The sequence below is a fragment of the Cynocephalus volans genome, chromosome 11, assembly GCF_027409185.1.
Source record: "Cynocephalus volans isolate mCynVol1 chromosome 11, mCynVol1.pri, whole genome shotgun sequence".
Lineage (NCBI taxonomy): Eukaryota > Metazoa > Chordata > Mammalia > Dermoptera > Cynocephalidae > Cynocephalus > Cynocephalus volans.
In genome coordinates, this window is record NC_084470.1 from 125,111,110 (window position 1) to 125,123,477 (window position 12,368).

Genomic DNA, 12,368 nt, shown 5'->3' on the forward strand with positions numbered 1-12,368 from the left:
ATGGGCGCCGTGGAGGAGGCCAGGGCCCTCGAAGTCCCGCGGCGCCACGGGCTGGCTTCGAGAAGGTGCCCCCGAGCCCCTGCGTGGGGCCACACTCCTCGGAAGCCACCGCACAGGGTGGAAAGAGGCCCTAGCCATCCTGGTACCCGGAGCCGCTGCTGGCGATGAGACTTGCCCTCGTGGTCAGCGCCGCGCAGACCCCGAGCAGGGGCCATTGGGTGTGGGTCTCGCTCCGGGTCCAGCTCCGCGCGGCACCATGAACAATAACTTCTGCCGGGCCCTGGTGGACTGCAGGCCCGTGGGACCCCCGAGCTGCATGCAGCTGGGCGTCGTGGGCGCCCCCCGGCAGGCGCCCCTGTCCCCCGCCGAGCCCCTGGGCAACGTGCCCTTCCTGCTGTACCCGGGCCACGCGGAGTCGCCCTACTACGACCCGTACGCGGGGGTGTTCCCCTACGTGCCCTTCCCCGGCGCCTTCGGGGTGTACGACTACCCCTTCGAGCCCGCCTTCATCCAGAAGCGCAACGAGCGCGAGCGCCAGCGCGTCAAGTGCGTCAACGAGGGCTACGCCCGCCTCCGCGGTCACCTCCCCGGCGCGCTGGCCGAGAAGCGGCTGAGCAAGGTGGAGACGCTGCGCGCCGCCATCCGCTACATCAAGTACCTGCAGGAGCTGCTCGGCGCCGCCCCGGACGGCGCGGCGCCCCCCGCGCCCCGCAGCCTCCCCGGCGCCGGGGCCGCCCCCGCGCCGCCCGCCGCCTCCCGGCCCGACTGCGCCGGCGACGGCCAGGCCCGGGCGCCCCCCTCCCTGGTGCCCGAGTCGTCCGAGTCCTCCTGCTTCTCCCCCTCGCCTTTCTTTGAGTCGGAGGAATCCAGCCACTGATCGGGCCTGTGGCCGCCCCAGGCCTGGGGGACCTGCAGACCCCGTCCCACTCTCGGGAGCAGCGTGGGGGCTGCTGGGTCACCCGTGGCGCGGCGCAGGCCCCTGACACCTGGAGGTCCGCGGCGCTCCGGCGACTGCGACCCCCCGCCTCCCCCACCAGCTTGGGGCAGGGGGTCCGAGAGGCGCGATCGAGACCGAGGAGCCGCGAGGGTGCAGTGAGGGGCAGGGCCCGGGACAGCTCCAGCCGCGCGCGGAGTCCTCTCCAGGCTGCAGGGACAACCGAGGACGTCATCCCTGGGTCTGGCTCTCGCTCTGCCTCAGCCTCGGCTTGGGGAGAGTCGGAGCCCGGCCTGGCGCTGGGGCTCTGCTCCGTCCTCCGAAGCTGCAGGCGCAGCCCTGTCTCTGCGAGTCCCCGGGGACGAGCCGGACTTGATTCGGATGCGCCACCCCCTGGCTGTCCACAAGATGGCCTCAAATACTAGCGACCTCGTTGGGAGCTCTCTTGCTCCTGGAGAGAGGATGCCAGAGGGAGGATGGGAGGCCAGACTGCTGCTTGCACTCAGCCCAGAGCGACCGACCGACGGAAAGGCCGGTGTGTGTGCACTGGTGGAGCTCTCTGGCTTCCCTGACCACTCCCCGCCGCCCCTCAGGGTGGCCTCTCGCCCCCACTTCCCCCACCCCCACCCCCACCCCCGCGGGCAGAGTGACGATTGTGTTTTTCTCCTTCAGACTGTGAGCCGGGGTGGGGGTGGGGTGGGGGGGTGGAGAGGAGGGGTCCACCCGGGTACATTGGCTCTGTGTTTGCACCAAATGGCTAAATAAAAGGATTGTTGAGTTTTGTGATTCCCAGATCACTGTCAACCCTCACCCACCCTGGAGTCCCTTTCTCATCCCCACTCCCAGCCCAGAGCACTTGTTGCTGGTGTGTGGGGAGTTGTGTTAGCTCATGCATTCAACTAACATTTGCAGAGAGCTTAGTATATGCCAGGGACTGTGCGGAGTAGGGGCCAGGGCCGCAGAGATAAAACAACTCTTGCAGTTAGGGGTGGGAGCGGGCAGGTGAGAAAGATACAAAGCGTCAGCTGGTCACTGCACAGTGTGACAGGTGCTATGCCAGAGGTGTGCACTTTCAGGTATGTTCTGGGAGCCTTCCACCCCGGCGGGGAGGAGTTCACTGTTTCCCTACAGGGGGTACACATGGAGGCGGGGTCTTGGCCTGATTGCTGCAGGTACTGAGCTGGGTGCGGGTGCTGTGGAGCTGTGCTGAGTCAGGCTGCCCAGCACCTTCTCTGGGCAGTCGTCGGGCTGGGGAGGAAGAAATCTAATCTTGGCATGAGGGAGGCCAGTGTGGAGTCTGAGGCTCCATATCATATGCTGCCCCTTCCTGAACTCTGTTGCCCCAGCCTGGAAGCCTTCCATCCTGTCCTGTCCCAGGCCTGTGCATAAGTTCCTCCCTCCACTCCCCACCCTCCTTGGGGGACAGATCGGGATGTCACTGGCTGAGCTGGATGGAACGACAGCTGCCTGGCCTCGGGAACTCAAGCTGGGCAGTGAGGAGCTGAGTGGAGGCTAATTTTACTCGCTCGGAGCAGGGAGAGCAATCCTCCCACCCCCGCTCCCGCCCCTGCCCCAGGCTGGCTCAGCAGAGCAAGCCCAGCCGGCCCAGTCCCCAAGGCGGGGGCATAGGGGACGCAGGGTAGAGAGGACAGTGGGGTGGGGGAGCAGGGGAAAGTGAGGTTGCCGGGGAAGCCATGGAGCCGTCCTCGCCCCAGGACGAGGGCCTGAAGAAGAAACAGCCCAAGAAGCCTGTTCCAGAGATTCTGCCAAGGCCGCCCCGGGCTTTGTTCTGTCTGACCCTCCAGAACCCCCTGAGGAAGGCCTGCATCAGCATCGTGGAATGGAAGTATCCTTCAGGGTCCAGGCAGTGGGAGCTGGGGGAAGGATGCGGAGTAGGGGTGTGGGGAAGGGGGCTGCCACAAAGCCAAACTTTGAGGGCCAGGGAGGCCAAGGACTTGACAATGGGGCGAACCTTGGGGAAGGAAGTCCTCAACTAAGTGGGGGGAGGAGGAGGAGGAGGAGGAAGAGGAGGAAGAGGAGGAAGTGGAGGAGGAGGAGGAATCGGTGGGGCTTCCTGGGGTCTGAGTGAGTGACCTACGTCCTGAGTGATAGCCAGAGATGCCTACTGACCCTCCATGGAAGGGGCTTGTTTCACGGGGACTGTTCCCACGTGAGCCCAAATCCACATGATTGTGGGCTACCACTCAGGTTTTTGAGGCAGCAGTCTCATTTTGGAGTAGGACGGAGGCAAGAAAAAATGAAGTGGTGGCGTCTTGGAGAAAATCCTCCCCCCCCCCCCCCCCATGGGCGGGTGAAAGTGAAAGAGACAGCCTTCCCCAGGGCCAGTCCCAGCTGGGGGCGAAGCTGGGGGAGAAATGGCTGGAAGGCCTGTCCCTAGGGTGGGCCAGGGACTTCAAAACCCTTTCCTTGTTTGCAATAGCTCTGGGAGAAAGAATGATGAAAATATCTTGGTTATTTGGGGAAGGGAGGAAGGAGCTACAGAGGAGGGGAGGCCTGTGCCCTGTGGTCCTGAGAGAGAGGTCAGGAATATTTGAAATATTTCTGAAGGGTTCTGGAAGACTGGGCTCCCACCAGCTGTTCCCTAGAAGGAGGCTGAGGGATAACTGGAAGGACAAGAGAAACATGGACCAAGTGGAGACCGTTGGGGTGAGGGTCAGCCTGCTCCCCACAGCTGCGTGCAGCCAAGCCACATGCAACCCTCTGGGGCCTCCCCTTCCCTGTCTGTCTCCTGTCTGATCAGGTTCACCCAGTGGCTTCTCCCTGGCCTCCCTCCTTTGCTCCCCTCCTAGCCCTCTGTCCCTGCAGCCCTCCTCTCTTCTCAAATACTGGAGGTTGCTGGGAAAGGAATGGGGAGTTTTCAATGAAGCCCATCTACATAGTATGTCTCCTCACCCCCTCCCACAGGGCACACAGACAACTCACCCTCTCTCTCCCTTTCTCTCCCTAACTCCCTCCACACTGGCTTTCTAATGGGTCAGCAAGTCAAGGAAGACATGGGCCTGGGGTGCCCTCTGGAAATGGCCGTGGGCTGGGGGGGGTGTCTGGGAGGGGTGACATGTGAGGGGTGTGAGCATGTGTCCTCCAACATGCATGCACAGCTCTGGAAATTCGGGTTTCATCTCCGCATCTTCCCTCGTACCCAGTCCTGTCCTGTGGGTACTGAGCCCTAATCTGCATCAGTACCTCATGCCCCTCGGCATTTCTCTGGGTGAGTCCCTGCAGGTTGTCTGACAGGAATCTCAGAAAGTCATGGCTCCTTGGGGGCAGGTAGGGGAGAGGGCTAGGCAGGCACTTAGAGTGGAGCAGTGGTAAGACCCCCCGGCCTGTAAAGCTGAGTAGCCCTCAGCCAGTACCAGACCTTTGCTGTCCTAAAGAGTCCAAGCAGAAGTTACCTGTTCCCGAGGAGAGGGAGTCAGGTCCCCAGCTGGGAACCTGGCCCCTTCTTTACCCTGCAGGAGATCAGGGAAGGAGCAGCATGGGCAGAGTCCCCAAGAGCCTGCCCGTCAGCCTGGCAGAATAGCCACAGTCCAGACTGATCCTTGGTGCTCTCGTCCTCTTAACCCTGCAAATCCCACGCCTCACTCAGGGCCTCTCCTTAACCCTGGCACCAGACCCTTCGAGACGATCATCTTGCTCACCATCTTTGCCAACTGTGTGGCCCTGGCCATGTACCTGCCCATGCCTGAAGATGACAACAACTCTCTGAACCTCGGTCTGGTAAGATAGGTGACCCCATCCCCTTCCCTTGGGCCTGCAGATCCAGGCTGGGGGAGCCCCCACGCCCAGCCTGGTGGACTCTGTTCTGGTGGATGGTGCTGGTGATTCAACTCCCTGAGGATGCAGACGCTGCCTTCCCAACCACCTGCAGGGCTGACTGCATGGCTCAGCAGCTTTTCAGGGTAAAACTGAGTATTCCAGACTCTGTAACATTATTGCCAGCATTGAGCTAGTACAGCCAGCCCCTCAGATTCAACCAACAGATCGAAAATATTGGGGGGAACAAACAATAAAAAATACACAAATTAAAAATATATAGTATGACAACTATTTACATAGCACTTACACTGTATTTGGTATTATAAGTAATCTAGAGATGACTTGAAGTATATGGGAGGATGTGCATAGGTTACACGCAAATACCGCACTATTTTATATCAGGGACTTGACCATCCTCAGATTTTGGTATCTGAGGGGGCTCTTGGAGCCTTGTGGATACCGAGAGATGCCTATGCTCATTGTGCCCAGGCACTGTGCTAAGCACCGTACAAGAGTAAACTCATTTAATCCTCACGACAACCCCGTAAAGTAGCCCTGTTTGACAGAGGTGGAAACTGAGGCTTAGTAAACTCAGCTAGTGAACGAGAGGCTGGATGCTTATTTCCTTCCCTGGATGTAATCCATAAGAAACTTGCTTCCATTGAGCTTGCCTGCATGGGAGAGTTTGGTCTAGGAATCTGAAAATACCACTTTCTCCTCACCCTTTCGCCAATAGCACATGCATGGAACCATAAAATGCCAGAGCCGGAGGGGATTTTCGAGAATTAGGTTGTTCTCCCTCCTCCCCGCCTCACTCTGTTTTATGAATAAGAAGAAAACTGAGGTCTGGAGAGGTGAAGAGACTTAACCAGTAGTTAGTTAATGATAAAAGTTGTTAACATTTATCAAGAGCTTATTATATGGCAGGCTCTATGCTAAATACTTTACATTATTATATTATTTAATCCCCAAAACTATCCCTGTGGGGTAAATAACATTATTAGATCCACCTAAAAGACAAGGAAACTGAGGCTCAGAGAGTTTAGGTACCTTGCCCATAATCACCCCACCTCTAAGTCTTCTGTCAGGGCCTCACACTCATGTCTCTTTGACTTTAGAACCTGCCAAGGTGGTGACAGCATGAGGACTTCTAGAAACAGTGGCCTCAGACATTTACTGCCCAGGCTTCCTAGGGGACAGGACAATTGACCCACCATTTCAACAGGGCTTTTTCCTGCACGTAAACCACAGGGCTGGGGAGGAAAGAGGCCTATTAGCATGCATCCAGGGCCTGAAAGAAAGGTATTTATCGCTGCCTCTCCTTTATGCTGGTTTCCATGGGAATCTATCTTGAGTTGGTGAGAAGCTGGGATTCTAAATGTGTGCTTGCTAGGAATGGAAAAAACTCTGAGCTCCTCAGTGTGGCAGGAGGGTGGGATTAAATGAGGGCAGGCCAGTGTAACTCATGCCGGCAGGGAATTTGGTTCGTGGGGCCTGGGCCTTCTGCACAGCAGGCTTAGTTCTCTGTGTCCCTGAACATAGGGAGGGATCTGGGTCCACCCTACTCTTCAGGATTTCATATCTTAGGGTCTCAGTTCCGTTTGCACTCCTTAAGAAGTTGACTACTTCTGCAAGAAACTCTGCCCTCCTCGGAGGTTGTTAAATTATACTTTAGTGGTTAATCGTCTTCCACCTTGAAACAAAATGGCTGCCTTAAATTTTTCACGTGGTCCTGCGTGTTTTCCTTTAGTTTGTGGTCTGGGGTTGCAAAGCCTCGGGTTCAATCGAGAGCTCACAGAAACAGGATTATGAGTTCTCTGGGAGAGGGAAACCTGACCAGAAACCTTTGTAAAACAGCCAATGTCCCCCAGCATGTCAGAGTTTGATGGAGTATGAGTGATCAGTGAGGGAGCCTCATCTGTCCCCTTCCTTTGCTGGCAAGCCCAGAGAGAGCCAGTGACACTTGAGGTCACACAGCCAGCTCGTAGCTAAGGCCTCCTCCTCCTGCTTGTCCGTTGTGTGCTCATCTCCACGAAACCCAGCAAGAGGGAAGGGAGAGAGGTATTTAACTCTCTCCTACCCTACTGGCTGCTTTGGAGGTCTCTGAGAAAGTTGGGGACCTTCCAGTCATCCAGAATAACCCATAGTTTCTTAAGAGAGAGTCCTAAGGACCAATTCTGCGTTTGCTTTCTCATTTATTTAATGAATATGTATTTCGTGCCTATTATATGCCTGGCACGTAGTGGGGATATTTATCAACTAGACATAGCTTCATCTTCACAGAGCTTAATTAATTAAATCAATTAAATAAGTAATTACAATTAAACCAACCAATTAAACAAGTAGTTAAAATTAAATGGGAAATGGAAAGGTTTGGGAACACGATAATAGCCTACTGGAAGAGAACCTAAGCTAGTCTTGGAGTCAGGGGGCTTCCCAAAGGATTGGGTGTTTAGTCTGAGACCCAAAAGTTGAGGACTGGGGTTTAATGCTCTGTGATCGTAGTATTGAAATTTTCATTAACATTTGGATTTACATTTTGGAAGGGAAGTCCGTTGGGACAACGGCACATGCATCAGGGGTTTGGAGACTTGGCTCACACGAGGTCCTGCCTTCTGCCACCTCCCTGCCTCAAAGGACAGGCTCTCAGCTCAATTCTGTGCCCCTGGTGCCCTGGGCCACCTGGCAGGGGCCTGCAGGAGTGGAGAGAGTCGGGGTGGGTACATGCGCCCTTTGGTGGCTCAGGTGTCTCAGGGAAGAGCATGGCTGTGGTTGTCTCCACTCTGAGCTGACAATGCCACAGCCCATTCACTGGGTGACTCTGTGAGGTTGCGCCTCTAAGGCCCATCCCCCATCCATGTACTCAGGGTCTCCTGGAGTGGAGGTTGTGATACCCTTGGGTGTTGCCTGTCCACTGTGGGTCGAGGCAGCAGCTCTGTGCGAAGGGGACATGCCTGGCTCCTCTCCTCTGCCTCCAGCACGGACTGTCAAATGGTGAGAGGGAGGGAGTTCGGAGGAAACGTACCTGTGATGGTCTGCACTTACCTGTACAGTGATAAGTAGGCAATAAAAATACATCACGGTGGGCTGAGAAAGAGACCGTGAAAGGAAGCAAAAAGCTTTATGTTTGAGTACATGTAACAGCACTTATTTCCTACTTTCTAAACAAGGGGTCCCACATTTTCACTTTCATGGGTCCCCCAATGACATAGCTCGTCCTGGATGAGGGGTCAGGGCATGAAGGAGAGCATCGTAGAAGGGCAGGGCAGGAAGAGAGTTCTAGGTGAGGGAGCCACGTGAGCAAAGGGCTGGAGGCGCAAGAGGTCAGGCTGGGAGGTGGAGAAAGCCCTCGGGACACCACGTACAGTGTGGATTGGGGTGGAGTGGCATGAGGCGAGAAGTGAAGAGGGGTGGGGAGGCCACGAAGTTGTCCAGGCAGGAAATGGAGCCAGGAGATAAAGCGCTGGACATGGTAGAGAAGGACAAGAGGACGATGTTGAGAGAGATATATGAGGTGGAATCAATGGGACTTGGTGACTGACTTGACGTGAAGACAGAGGTACGGGGTGGGGTGAAGGCACAGATGACACTTGGGTTTCAGAGTGGGGGACAGAGCAGATGGTGGCATCACTTACAAAGACGGCAGCATGGAGGAGGAGCAGGTGGGGCAGGAGGAGGAATACGGTAAATTCCGCTTTAGAAGTGTTGAGATACAGGGGCCTGTGCCACTGACCAGGCAGTTGGATTTGTAGTTCTGAGCATCTTATGACCGAGGTTTCCTCACATGCTAGACTGGCTGGGGTGGTAAAGAGCAGGGATGGCTGGGGGCAGGAAAGGTGTCCTGCGGTTGCCTTGTGTGCAAGCAGAATCGGGGGGGTTGGCACCCTGGATTGTGGGTGGAGGCCCCTGACACCCACCTGTGGGAACAAGCTCCCCTAGGAAGTCCCCTCCAGGAGCTCTCTCCTGCTCTCCATCTCCTTCCCCCCAGCACCTGCTGAGGGTAATGGACTTGGACCCCTGGATTTCCTGGGATTGGGGGTCCCTCTCTGACTCTGCCTATGTCAGTGCGGAAGCCTATGGCCCTCCATGAACAGAAGAGGAAATTGAGGCCTGAAGAGAGCAAGGGGTTTCAGAAACACACAGTGGGTCAGAGGGTGGCAAGAGAGGACCCGGGATGCTGATGCCCGGCCAGCTGTGTGTGATCGCAACGGAGGGAGAAATCAGCCAGGTTAGAGAAGCATCATGTCATGACGGTTAAGAAAATGGATTCTGGGGCCAGCCTGTGGCTCGCTTGGGAGAGCGTGGTGCTGACAACACCAAGTCAAAAGGGTTAAGATCCCTTTACAGGTCATCTTTTTTTAAAAAAAAAAAAAAAAGAAGAAAAAAAGGAAAATGGATTCTGGAGCTAGAACCTCTGCTTTTGAGTCCAGGCCCACTCACACTAGCTGTGTGATCTTGGACAAGTTATTTAACTTCTCTGTTCCCTCCGTGCCCTCGTTTGTAAAATGAGAACAGTACTGTATACTTGAGAGGAGGTACTGGAGGAGATGGGACTTTCTAAGTTGCTGTGCATTATCTATCAACTTAAGGAGCTTTATTTTTGGATAAAAGTTTATTAAACAATCTTGTTTTAGGAGTCTCTTGGAACACTTCTTAAGCCTGAAATTTACCTTCCTGATTATTTTATTTGTTGTTTTCTTCATATTAAAGAAAGACATGAAATAACTTCTAGAACTGATCAAGAGCTAAGAAAATTCTCTTTCCAAACCACCGGTTGACTGACACTTGGAGCAGTTCACCCCGCCAGTGACCCGGGGACTGCCCCATACTCCTGCGCCACTTCCTCCTCTCCCCTCCCTCCCCGTCCTCCTGCTCCTCTTCCTCCTCCCCCCTCCCTCCCCTCCTCCTGCTCCTCTTCTTCCTCCCCCTCCCTCCACCTCCTCCTGCTCCTCTTCCTCCTCCCCCTCCCTCCACCTCCTCCTGCTCCTCTTCCTCCTCCCCCCTCCCTCCCTGTCCTCCTGCGCCTCTTCCTCCTCCCCCCTCCCTCCCCCTCCTCCTGTTCCTCTTCCTCCTCCCCCCTCCCTCCCCTCCTTCTGCTCCTCTTCCTCCTCCCCCTCCATCCCCCTCCTCCTGCTCCTCTTCATCCTCCCCCTCCCTCCCCGTCCTCTTCCGCCTCTTCCTCCTCCCCCTCCCTCCTCGTCCTCCTGCTCCTCTTCGTCCTCCTCTCCCCTCCCTCCCCGCCCTCCTTCTCCTCTTCCTCCTCTCCCCTACCTCCCCGTCCTCCTGCTCCTCTTCCTCCTCTCCCCTCCCTCCCCGTCCTCCTGCTCCTCTTCCTCCTCTCCCCTCCCTCCCGTCCTCCTGCTCCTCTTCCTCCTCCCCACTCCCTCCCCGTCCTCCTGCGCCTCTCCCTCCTCCCCCTCCCTCCCACACCTCCTGCTCTTCTTCCTCCTCTCCCCTCCCTCCCGTCCTCCTGCTCCTCTTCCTCCTCTCCCCTCCCTCCCCGACCTCCTGCTCTTCTTCCTCCTCCCCACTCCCTCCCCGTCCTCCTGCGCCTCTTCCTCCTCCCCATCCCTCTCGTCCTCTTGCTCCTCTTCGTCCTCCTCCCCCCTCCATCCCCGTCCTCCTGCTCCTCTTCCTCCTCTCCCCTCCCTCCCCGTCCTCCTGCGCCTCTTCGTCCTCCTCTCCCCTCCCTCCCCGTCCTCCTGCTCCTCTTCCTCCTCCCCCCTCCCTCCCGTCCTCCTGCTCCTCTTCCTCCTCTCCCCTCCCTCCCCGTCCTCCTGCGCCTCTTCCTCCCCCCCTCCCTCCCGTCCTCCTGCTCCTCTTCCTCCTCTCCCCTCCCTCCCCGTCCTCCTGCTCCTCTTTGTCCTCCTCTCCCCTCCCTCCCCGTCCTCCTGCTCCTCTTCCTCCTCACCCCTCCCTCCCGTCCTCCTGCTCCTCTTCCTCCTCTCCCCTCCCTCCCCGTCCTCCTGCGCCTCTTCCTCCTCCCCCCTCCCTCCCGTCCTCCTGCTCCTCTTCCTCCTCTCCCCTCCCTCCTCGTCCTCCTGCTCCTCTTTGTCCTCCTCTCCCCTCCCTCCCGTCCTCCTGCTCCTCTTCGTCCTCCTCTCCCCTCCCTCCCGTCCTCCTGCTCCTCTTTGTCCTCCTCTCCCCTCCCTCCCGTCCTCCTGCTCCTCTTCGTCCTCCTCTCCCCTCCCTCCCGTCCTCCTGCTCCTCTTCCACCTCTCCCCTCCTTCCCCACCCCCCTGCTCCTCTTCCTCCTCTCCCCTCCCTCCCCGTCCTCCTGCTCCTCTTCCTCCTCTCCCCTCCCTCCCGTCCTCCTGCTCCTCTTCCTCCTCTCCCCTCCCTCCCCGTCCTCCTGCTCCTCTTCCTCCTCTCCCCTCCCTCCCGTCCTCCTGCTCCTCTTCGTCCTCCTCTCCCCTCCCTCCCGTCCTCCTGCTCCTCTTCCTCCTCCCCCTCCCTCCCCGTCCTCCTGCTCCTCTTCCTCCTCTCCCCTCCCTCCCGTCCTCCTGCTCCTCTTCGTCCTCCTCTCCCCTCCCTCTTGTCCTCCTGCTCCTCTTCCTCCTCTCCCCTTCCTCCCGTCCTCCTGCTCCTCTTCGTCCTCCTCTCCCCTCCCTCCCGTCCTCCTGCTCCTCTTCCTCCTCTCCCCTCCCTCCCCGTCCTCCTGCTCCTCTTCGTCCTCCTCTCCCCTCCCTCCCGTCCTCCTGCTCCTCTTCCTCCTCTCCCCTCCCTCCCCGTCCTCCTGCGCCTCTTCCTCCTCCCCCCTCCCTCCCGTCCTCCTGCTCCACTTCCTCCTCTCCCCTCCCTCTCCGTCCTCCCACACCTCTTCCTCCTCTCCCCTCCCTCCCCGTCTCCTGCTCCTCTTCCTCCTCTCCCCTCCCTCCCGTCCTCCTGCTCCACTTCCTCCTCTCCCCTCCCTCTCCGTCCTCCCACACCTCTTCCTCCTCTCCCCTCCCTCTCCGTCCTCCCACACCTCTTCCTCCTCTCCCCTCCCTCCCAGTCTCCTGCTCCTCTTCCTCCTCTCCCCTCCCTCCTGTCCTCCTGCTCCTCTTCGTCCTCCTCTCCCCTCCCTCCCCGTCCTCCCGCACCTCTTCCTCCTCTCCCCTCCCTCCCCCTCCTCCTGCTCCTCTTCCTCCTCTCCCCTCCCTCCCCGTCCTCCTGCTCCTCTTCCTCCTCCCCCTCCCTCTCCGTCCTCCTGCTCCTCTTCCTCCTCTCCCCTCCCTCACCGTCTCCTGCTCCTCTTCCTCCTCTCCCCCTCCCTCCCCGTCCTCCTGCTCCTCTTCCTCCTCTCCCCCTCCCTCCCCGTCCTCCTGCTCCTCTTCCTCCTCTCCTCTCCCTTCCATTCCTCTATCCATACATTTCCCCTCATCTTTCCAAATCTTTTTGGTAACTTTGTCACCTTGCTTTTTCTTAAAATTAGTTTTATTCTAGAAAAAATTATAAAAGTTAAGCATGCCCACGACTTAAAGAATTAAATCGAGTTTCAAGTATCGAGTTTCTTATATAAAAACTTCGCTCCCTTCCATCCAATATCCTGTATGCTATAAGTAACTACCTTCAACTCTTTAGGTTGACTCTCTTGGAATTTACTTCTTTATCTCTAAACAGCATGCTTCTATTGCTACCTGTTAATTTGATCAGTTTAACACGAGGAAATTTTATC

The 12,368-nt window shown here is 57.4% G+C and overlaps 2 protein-coding genes across 3 annotated transcripts in view; both read left to right on the forward strand.

Annotated features, from left to right (window-relative positions):
• Positions 1–256: 256 nt before the first annotated feature.
• On the forward strand, positions 257–1,713 carry ASCL5 (achaete-scute family bHLH transcription factor 5). The gene has a single exon (XM_063115298.1). The coding sequence runs from the start codon at positions 257–259 to the stop codon at positions 875–877; it is 621 nt and encodes a 206-aa protein (XP_062971368.1). The 3' UTR covers positions 878–1,713.
• Positions 1,714–2,376: 663 nt separating this feature from the next.
• CACNA1S (calcium voltage-gated channel subunit alpha1 S) overlaps positions 2,377–12,368 on the forward strand; it is a 68,041-nt gene continuing 58,049 nt past the window's right edge. For both annotated transcript variants that reach the window (XM_063113624.1, XM_063113625.1), the window contains exons 1-2: positions 2,377–2,780; positions 4,567–4,672. In XM_063113624.1, coding sequence (XP_062969694.1) covers positions 2,629–2,780; positions 4,567–4,672 — 258 coding nt within the window. In that variant the 5' untranslated portion in view covers positions 2,377–2,628. The remainder of the gene's footprint in view (positions 2,781–4,566; positions 4,673–12,368) is intronic.